This window comes from Lipotes vexillifer, unplaced genomic scaffold (assembly GCF_000442215.2).
Source record: "Lipotes vexillifer unplaced genomic scaffold, Lipotes_vexillifer_v1.1 scaffold207, whole genome shotgun sequence".
NCBI lineage: Eukaryota > Metazoa > Chordata > Mammalia > Artiodactyla > Lipotidae > Lipotes > Lipotes vexillifer.
Window position 1 is genome coordinate 2,300,093 of NW_006784469.1, and position 10,072 is coordinate 2,310,164.

Here is a 10,072-nt window from a genome sequence, read left to right on the forward strand (position 1 = left end):
CACATTTAGCAGAGAACATGACCTTTATGGTACTGATTCTTTGAGCTATGTTGATACTTGTTTTATGGACCAATTTTTATAAACTGTGTGTTTAATTTTGCCTCTATTGGGTGCAGTATTTCTCTCAGGTCAAATGTGATTGTGTAGTTCAAATTGTCCATAGCCTTAATGATTTTTATCTTTTTGATATATTAAACCAGAAGAGTGTTAATATTTCCCACTATGATTGTGGATTTGTCTATTTATCCTTGCATTTCTATCAATTTTGACTCTATATATTTGCAGTCTTGTACTAAACATATAAAAATTTTAGTTGTTCTGACTTCTTGGCATACTGCAACTTTTATCATAATAATCATTAAAAAAATCTTTGGAAAGGCTTTTTACATGGTATTCTGTGCTCTGTTTAGATCTCTTGGCTCACAACTGGATTACAGACTTGTTTGTCTTGGAGAACTTCTATCATCTATCTCGTCAGAACAATAATCTTTAAGGAGATGCTCCTCTCTCACTTCATCCAGGCGTTTCTGGATCCAGGCCAGCCACAGTCTCTGTCCCCTTGTCCACAGCAAGTAGTCTGAGAAAAGGTCCAGTGGCCCCAGCTGGGCCAAAGTTCTTCCCCAGACTTTTCTGGATTGTAGCTAGAGAAGTTTTCCTTCCTCATTGGTCAGAAAACTGTAGAGATGGGCGCCCAGGGTTCCCATGTGAGGTACTCTCTCTGTGGAGAATTCTCTCTGCTGTGGAAGAGAACGAGACCAGTAGGGAGACAGCAGCAGAGATAATGTAGTGTGTGTGTGCGCGTGTGTGTGCCTGTGTGTGTTGGCAAGGGTGGGAGTGGGAGCAGACATCACTGATGCCTATCTAGCTCCACTGCTGGTGGGTTACATGAGACGATAAATTTCTGCTCCACCCTTTTCCCATAAGGTCGTTTGATCTGTCTGTTGCAATAAGTTAACACATCATGAAGTACTTTAAAGGGTGTTATGAAATTCTGGCCAAAGAAGACAGTGTACCAACCAACAGCCATCCTCACCATTATAATTTTGTTCTAAAACTTTATTGGAAGGAAAGGAGTGCTTTTCTGTTTAATAATGAAAGTGTTCATGCTTACAGGAATGCAGTGATAAAAATCTTTAAAATATTTAATATACCTGAATGTGTGAGTACACATAATTTGTACTTTTGGGATATACCAGGCAATGACTTGAAGAAAAACACTGATTTAATCAAGAAGACATAAGCTAATTTTAAAAATAATAATTACGACTTTATGTAGGTGGTAAAGCAATGATGTCATTTGTAAACACAAAAGCCACACAAATAATAGAAAACCACAGTCTGGAAGCAATGAAGTCTAGATGATATGAAACAGGTTTTTGTATAAGTAAACTCTAATCAAAAAAAAGGCCAAAGTTTAATTTACTGGTAGCATAAATTATTTTTAGCATATGCAAACAATAATCATGAAAATGCTCTTTGAAGCCAAATCGCTTGTTTCAAAAAGGCCAAATCTACTGAGTTAAATCAGAATCATTAATTTTAAACTATATTCAATAGTAGCAGATACAGATACTTTTCACGTGATCAATGATGAATAATCAAATACTACTTTATGCAAAACCTATTCAGCACATTAAACTCTGTAGTATGTTATGCTTTTTAGTAATTATATGTATCTCTTTAGCATACAAAATTTAATTCAAGAATGATTTTCTAAAGGAAATAAACAAAGGAGAATTCTCGGTAAATATGTGATAAAAAAGACATCATTCTATTCTCTCGTTCTTGTCTGTGGTCATGATGCATGAGCAAATATTTATGAACTCAGTTTTGATAACTTAATGATTCTTGCTTATAATCACATTTTCCGTGCCCTTTATTTTTGGCCTTCTATTTTATCTCAAAGAAAGAGAAATGAGATAAAGAGAAGCAAGTTGCTAGACTACAGCTATACTGCAGTACTGCTCTGAACTTAGTCAAATGCATGACCTGGAGTGCTTCAAAATGTGGTCACTTTCATCCGTTCAGTTTTTTTCTGTACGAGTAATGTTAGGTAAACAGAAACAGCTGATACATATCTATAATTTGCTATTTATGATCTATTTAAAGCAATACCCGAAATATATCATTCAAATCTTGGTTGTGTGAAATGAATCAAATGTGTGTGTGTGTGTGTGTGTGTGTGTGTTACGCAGGCCTCTCACTGTTGTGGCCTCTCCCGTTGCGGAGCACAGGCTCCGGACGCGCAGGCTCAGCGGCCATGGCTCACGGGCCCAGCCGCTCCGCGGCATGTGGGATCCTCCCGGACTGGGGCACGAACCCGTGTCCCCTGCATCGGCAGGCGGACTCCCAACCAGTGTGCCACCGGGGAAGCCCTGAATCAAACTTTTGACAGTGATTTTTTTGTGTGTGTACAGCTTTCAAATACTGTGTTTTATACTAGTGGGTAAGAATATGCCCTAAAAGGAATATTCTGTAACTAACAAGCAAGCTAATTTCCTAGGAGAGATCAGTTAGCAGTTTCTCGCTAACGCTACTTGTGGTTTGCTATTCATAACATTGAGATCACTAAGAAAGCAAGCTTTCGTATAGAGGACACCAATTATTTTTCAGCCTAAGCTGCACGGGGCTGAACTATCAGGGGTTGTCAACCTCTCCCAACCTCTCTAGTAGTTAAGAACAAGAGCAGGAAATGAGTGCTGACTACTCTAGTCGTATAGGATGCAGGCGAAGAAACCCATTTTTCTCCACCAGCACCCAGAGTACAGGGACAGGACCTCCCTGACTGGGAGGAGGGAAGAGAACAAGAAAAAGGCAGAAAAGAATATCATATCAAAGGGCATTAAAGGGACATGGTTCCTGCTGAATGCTTTCAGTACTCCAGCAGAAAGCCTGTCCAGGACACCTGGGGACCTACCTACCAGGTCCGTGGGCACCTTCAATTCCCTGAATGCTAAATACACACCTTCCGCCACGCTGCAGATGGTTGCTTGTGCACACTCCTAAGTACAGCAGCGAGAGCTAGCTCTGTAGATAGTGAGTGAGCTCAGAAAACAGGCCAGGGTTTACGGGCAAGGGAAAAATCATAACGTGAGCTATAGTGCCACCTTCTGGAACGTGAGCTATAGTGCCACCTTCTGGAAAGCAAGAAAGGTTTCCAATAGCCACCCTGACGAGTTGTAAGAAGAGAAGACATAAAAGCTCAAGAATTGTGCCACAAGAGAAAGCAGGAAGAGCGGAAGGTGCACCCGAAGTGGAGAAAACCCTAGATAGTAACAGCACTAACAAACTGAATACTCGACCTGAAGGCAACTAGCAAAGATGTAAAGAAGTATCTGCTTGCTTTCACATCTGAAATAGTAATGCAAAACTACAAGCAATATGAAAAAAGGAAAAATCAAGGAATCATGTCATCGACAAAAGATACTTCTTCAGGGCTTCCCTGGTGGCGCAGTGGTTGAGAGTCCGCCTGCCGATGCAGGGGACGCGGGTTCGTGCCCCGGTCCGGGAAGACCCCACATGCCGCGGAGCGGCTGGGCCCGTGAGCCATGGCCGCTGAGCCTGCGCGTCCGGAGCCTGTGCTCCACAGCGGGAGAGGCCACAACAGTGAGAGGCCCGCGTACCGCAAAAAAAAAAAAAAAAAAAGATACTTCTTCAATAACCAAGATGTAAGGCACAAAGTTTTGTGATCTAGTGGTAAAGAATTCAAAAGAGCTGTTTTGAAGAAACTCAGCAAGGTACAAAAAAAACAGAAAGACAATTCAATGAAATCACACACACACACACAAACACAAAAAAAATCGTGATTATCATAGCAAAGGAAACCATCAACAAAACGAAAAGGCAATCTATTGAATGGGAGAAAACATTTACAAATTATATATCCAAAAAGGGGTCAATAACCAAAATATATAAAGAACTCAAGAGCAAAAATGCAAACAATCAGATTTTAAAAATGGGCAGAGGATCTAACTGCAGTTGACCCTTGAATAACACAAGTTTGAACTGTGCAGGTCCACTAGTATGTGAGTTGCTTTCAGTAAATATGTACTATAGTATCATTACACAATCCACGACTGGTTGAATCCACAGATGCAGAACCAGGGATACAGAGAGCCGACTATACGTCTATTTGCAAATTTGACTGTGTCAGAGGGTTGGCACCCCAAACCCCTGCTTTGTTCAAGAGTCAACTGTATTTTTCCAAAGAAGACATACATATATCTACAGAAGGATGTTCAACATAACTCTCAGGTAAATGCAAATCAAAACCACAATGAGATATCACCTCACAACTTGTTAGAATAGCTATTATCTGAAAGACAAGAAATAAGTGTTGGCAAGGATGTGGAGAAAAGGGAAACCTTGTCCACTGTTGGTGAGAATGTAAATTGGTGCAGCCACTATAGAGAACAGTATGGAGGTTCCTCAACAAATTAAAAATAGAACTACCATAAAACCCAGCTATTCCATTTCTGGCTATTTATCTGAAGAATATGAAAACGCTTATTCAAAAAGATATACGCACCCCTATATTCATTGCAGTATTATTTACAATAGCCAGGATATGGAAAAACCTAAGTGTTCATCATTGGATGAACGGATAAAGAAGATGTGGTGTGCGCGTGTGTATAGTGGAATACTACTCTTTCATAAACGATGAAATTGTGCCTGTTGTGACAGTACAGATGGACCTTGATGGTATTACACTAAGGGAAATAAGACAGAGAAAAACAAATACTGTATGATTTCATTTTATGTGGAATCTAAAAATCAAAAGAAAAAACAAAAACTCACAGGTACTGAGAACAGATTGGTGGTTACCAGAGAAGAGGGCTGGGGGTGGGCAAAACAGGTGAAGGGGGTCAACTGTATGGTGATGGATGGTAACTAGACTTTTGGTGGTGATCCCTTTGCAGTGTATACAAATACTGAATTATGTTATAGACCTGAAACGAATGTTATGTACTAACTTTAGGTCAATTAAAAAATAAAAGTTCGGGACTTCCCTGGTGGCACAGTGGGTGAGAATCTGCCTCCCAATGCAGGGGACACAGGTTCGATCTCTGGTCTGGGAAGATTCCACATGCTGCAGAGCAACTAAGCCCATGAGCCACAACTACTGAGCCTGCGCTCTAGAGCCCGCGAGCTACAACTACTGAAGCCTGCACCCCTAGAGCCTGTGCTCTGCAACAAGAGAAGCCACCACAATGAGAAGCCCCTGCACAACAACGAAGAGTAGCCACCACTCACTGCAACTAGAGGAAGCCTGCGCACAGCAACGAAGACCCAATGCAGCCCAAAAATAAATTTAAAAAATAGATGTTCAAAATGAGGTATGTGCCAAAGAGAAAAATCATTTAAAAGAACCAAGCAAAACTTCTGCAGCTAAAGAACTCAATGAATGAAGTGAAAAATGCAATAGAGAGCATCTGCAATAAAGCAGGACAAATGGAAGACAGAATAAATGAGTGAGAGGATAGGAATTTTGAAATAATCCAGTTAGAAAAGAACGAAGAATGAAAAAGAGATAAGAAAGCCTATGTGACTTGTAGGATTCTGTTAAAGGAGTAACTATTAGAATATTCAGAGTTCTAGAAAGAGAAGAGAGGGAGAAGGGGTCAGGTAGCTTATTTAAAACAATAATAGCTGAGAACTTCTCAAACCTGGGAAGAGAACTGGACATCCAAATTCATGAAGCTAATAGATCAACTTGTTATCTCAATGCAAAAAGATCTTCTCCAAGACATTATAATAAAACTGTCAAAACTCAAAAATAAAGAGAATCCTAAAAGCAGCCATAGAAAAGAAATGATAATCTACATAAGGAATCCCCATTAGGCTATCAATGGGTTTCTCAGCAGATACTCTACAGGCCAGGACTGACTGAAATGACACATCCAAAGAGTTGAAAGAAAAAAATCACCAGCCAAGAATACTCCATCCTGCACATAAGAAGGAGAAATAAAGACTTTCCAAGACAAATGCGGAGGGAGTTCATCACCACTAGCTCTATCTTGTAAGAAAAACTGAAAGTAGTTATTTAAGTGGAAACAAAAAGACACTAATCAGTGACATGAAAACATGAAAGTATACAGCACACTGGTGAAGAAAAATAAGCAGTCAGACTTAAAAACTCTAATTACGTAATGCAGTGGTGTGTTAACCACTTAAATACAGTATAAAGATCAGAGGAAAACTTAAAAATAATTATAGCTATCATTTGTTAATGAATATACAATATAAAAAGCAGTAAAGGCATCAAAAACAGAAAAGGGGGGAGTAAAAGGATGAAGTTTTTGTAGACAATTGAAGTTAAGCTGCTATCAGCTTAAAATGGACTGTTTTTGAGATGTCTTACATAAGCCTTATGGTAACCACAAAGCAAAAAACGTAGAACAGATGCACAAAAGATAATCAGAAATAGAGCTTACCGGGCTTCCCTGGTGGCGCAGTGGTTGAGAGTCCGCCTGCCGATGCGGGGGACACGGGTTCATGCCCCAGCCCGGAAAGATCCTACATGCCGCGGAGCGGCTGGGCCCGTGAGCCATGGCCGCTGAGCCTGCGCGTTCGGAGCCTATGCTCCGCAACGGGAGAGGCCACAACAGTGAGAGGTCCGCGTATTCACCAATCAAAAGGCACAGAGTGACTGGATGGAATTTTTTTTAAAAAATCAAGACCCAACCAAATGCTGCCTACAAGAAACTCACTTCAACTTTAAGGACATACATAGACTCAAAGTGAAGGGATAGAAAAATATATTTCATAAGTGGAAAACAAAAGAAAGCAGAGGTAGTTACACTCCTATCAAACAATGTACACTTGAAGCCAAAAGTGGTAACAAGAGACAAAAAAGTCATTATATAATGATAAAGGGGTCAATCATCAAGAAAATATAAGTCATAAATATCTATGTACACAACATCACAGCACATAAATGTATTAAGCAAATACTAACAGATCTGAATGGAGAAATAGACAACAATACAATAATAGTAAGGGACTTCAATATCCCACTTTCAGCAATGGATAGGTCATCCAGAAAGGAAACCAAGAAGGACACACTGGACTTGAAACACACATTAGACCAAACGGACTTAACAGGCATTTGTAAAATATTCCATCCAACAGCAGCAAAATACACATTTTTTTTCAAGTGCACATGAAACATTTTCCAGAAGAGATCAACTGACAGTACTCAAAACAAGTCTAGCAAATTTAAGAAGATCGAAATCATACCAAGCATCTTTTCCAACCACACCGGTATGAAACTAGACGTCACAAGAAGAAAGCTGGAAAATCTACGAATATGTGGAAATTAAACAACGACTCCTGAACAACCTTGGGTCAAAAAAGCAATTTAAAAAAATCTCTCAAAATAAATGAAAATAGAAATACAACATACCAAAACCTATGGGATGCTAAAAAAGCAGTTCTGAGAGGAAAGTTTAAAGTGATAAATGCATATATTAAGAAAACAGATCTCAAATAAACAACTTTACACTTCAAGGAATTAGAAAAAGAACTAAGCCCAAAATTAGCAGAAGGAAGAAAATAACAAAGATCAGAGTGGAAACAGAGACCAGAAAAACAAAAGAAAAATAATGAAACTAAGAACTGATTGTTTGAAAAGATAAACAAAACTGACAAACCTTTAAGTAGACCAAGAAAAGAAGACTCAACATCAGAAATCAAAGAGAAGACATCCCAACCGATACTATAGAAATACAAAGAATTATAAGAAACTACTATGAATAACTATATGCTGGATAATTAGCTAACCTAGAAGAAGAAATGGATGAATTCCTGCAAATATACAACCTTGTACCAAGACTGAATCATGAAGAAATAGGTAATTTGAACAGACCAAGCAAGGAGATTGAATGACTAATGAAAAATTTCCCAACACAGGGACTTCCCTGGTGGCACGGTGGTTAAGAAGCTGCCTGCCAATGCAGGGAACACGGGTTCGAGCCCTGATCCGGGAAGATCCCACATGCTGCAGAGCAACTAAGCCCATGCGCCACAACTACTGAGCCTGCACTCTAAAGCCCGTGAGCCACAACTACTGAGCCCGTGTGCTGCAACTACTGAAGCCCACGCACCTAGAGCCCGCGCTCCACAACAGGAGAAGCCACTGCAATGAGAAGCCCGTGCACCACAACGAAGAGTAGCCCCCGCTCGCTGCAACTAGAGAAAGCCCACACACAGCAACAAAGACCCAATGCAGCCAAAAATAATAAAATAAACTTATATAAAAAAATATTTTCCCAATACAGAAAACCTCAGGATCAAATGGCTTTACTGGCAAATTCTATCAAAATTTTAAAGAAGAATTAATACCACTCTTTCTCAAACTCTTCCAAAAACAAAAACAAAAATCCCCCCAAAATAAAAAAATAAAGTGGGAATACTTCCAAAATTATTTTATCAGACCAGCATTATCCTAATATCAAAGTCAAGTAAAGACACTACAGTAAAACTACAGACCCATAACCCAATAAATATAGATGCAAAAATTCGTGACAAAATAATAGCAAACCAACTTTGTAACACTTAAATAGGATTATATACCACAAACAAGTGGAATTTACCCCTGGGATGCAAGGCTAGTTCAACATATGTAAATCAATAAATGTCATATACCACTTTAATAGAATGAAAGGTAAAAATCGTATGATCATTTTGTTAGATGCAGAAAAAGTATTTGACAAAATATAACATCCTTTCATGATTTAAAAAAAAAACTCAAGAAACTGGGCATATAAAGAACATATCTCGGAGGGCTGCTCCGCAGGTCAGGGAGGCCACCAGCTGGAGCCATGACCCCGAACCTGCGCACCACGCTCATTTTCAGCGGCCTCATCTGCCTGATTGGCGCTGCCTTCTACCCCATCTACTTCCGGCCCCTAATGCGGCTGGATGAATACCATGGGGAAACTGAGGCTCAGCAAGGTTGTACAACATGCCCAAGGACACACAGCTAAGAAGGAACAAGCCATAAATCGAGCTGGTGTTGTCCAAGACATGCAGCCACCAGGGTTAAAAGTGTGGTCGGATCCATTTGGCAGGAAATGAAAAGGCTATCACCACCTCTGATTATGAAAGTAGACAGTCTTCATGCTTTCAGTTCTGCAGCAAGTACAATAAATCACCTGGCTAAAGAACGATGGCTGGGGAAGAAAACTCTAGAAGGCTATAAAGAAGAGTACTGGGCACCAGGATTAATTCCCTTCTTAAGTATCAAAAGAACCCTGAAACAAATCACACCCTTACAAAGGTTTTCATGACTTGGTTTCCTTTCTAAAAATGAAGCTTTCTCACCCAGCTGGGTTTGGAGGTGATCTACTTATTATTCAGTCTCTACCTCTTACCCAACTGAGCTGTGATATGAATACAAGCAACCAGTAGACTTGGGAAGATCCTAGTCTGTTTTGCCATCTTCCAAATAAGAAGTTTCAGTGAAAAACCACTATACTGAGCAGCCTCATAGGGCTCTTGGAAAATGTTAAAGTTCATAAAACTCTTTGAGGACAAGAATAAACAGTTCAACTCAACTATCTCATAGGGTTGCTGCATGTTGAAAAATAAATAAATATGAAGCAAATCAAACCAAATGGGTATGCATGCCTAGTAGAAATCATGTTGAATTAACTGAAGTGAAAATGTGAATATTAAAATGATTTTTTACTTCAAAAAAAAAAAGAACATATCTCAACACAATAAAAATCATATGAGACAAGACTGCAGCTAACATCATAACTCAAGGGTGCAAAGCTAAAAACTTTTCCTGTAAGATCAGGAGAAAAACAAGGGAGCCCATTCTCACCACTCTTATTGAACACAGTACTGGAAGTCCTAGCTAGAGCAACTAGGCAAGACAAAGAAATAAGAGGCATCTAAATCAGAAAGGAAGAAGTCAACTGTCGTTATTTACAGATGATATGACAGAAAGGCCTACAGACTCAACCAAAATAATGGTTGGAATTAACCAATAAATTCAATAAAGTTGCAGGATATAAAATCAACACATAGAAGTCAGTTTTTATACACTAACAGTGAAACATCTGAA

At 39.4% G+C, this 10,072-nt stretch overlaps 1 protein-coding gene across 1 annotated transcript; it reads left to right on the forward strand.

Annotated features, from left to right (window-relative positions):
• The first annotated feature begins 8,822 nt into the window (after window positions 1-8,822).
• On the forward strand, window positions 8,823-9,078 carry LOC103084880 (small integral membrane protein 20-like). Its single transcript, XM_007456850.1, has 2 exons — window positions 8,823-8,926; window positions 8,982-9,078. The coding sequence occupies exons 1-2, from the start codon at window positions 8,823-8,825 to the stop codon at window positions 9,076-9,078; spliced, it is 201 nt and encodes a 66-aa protein (XP_007456912.1).
• Window positions 9,079-10,072: the final 994 nt, after the last annotated feature.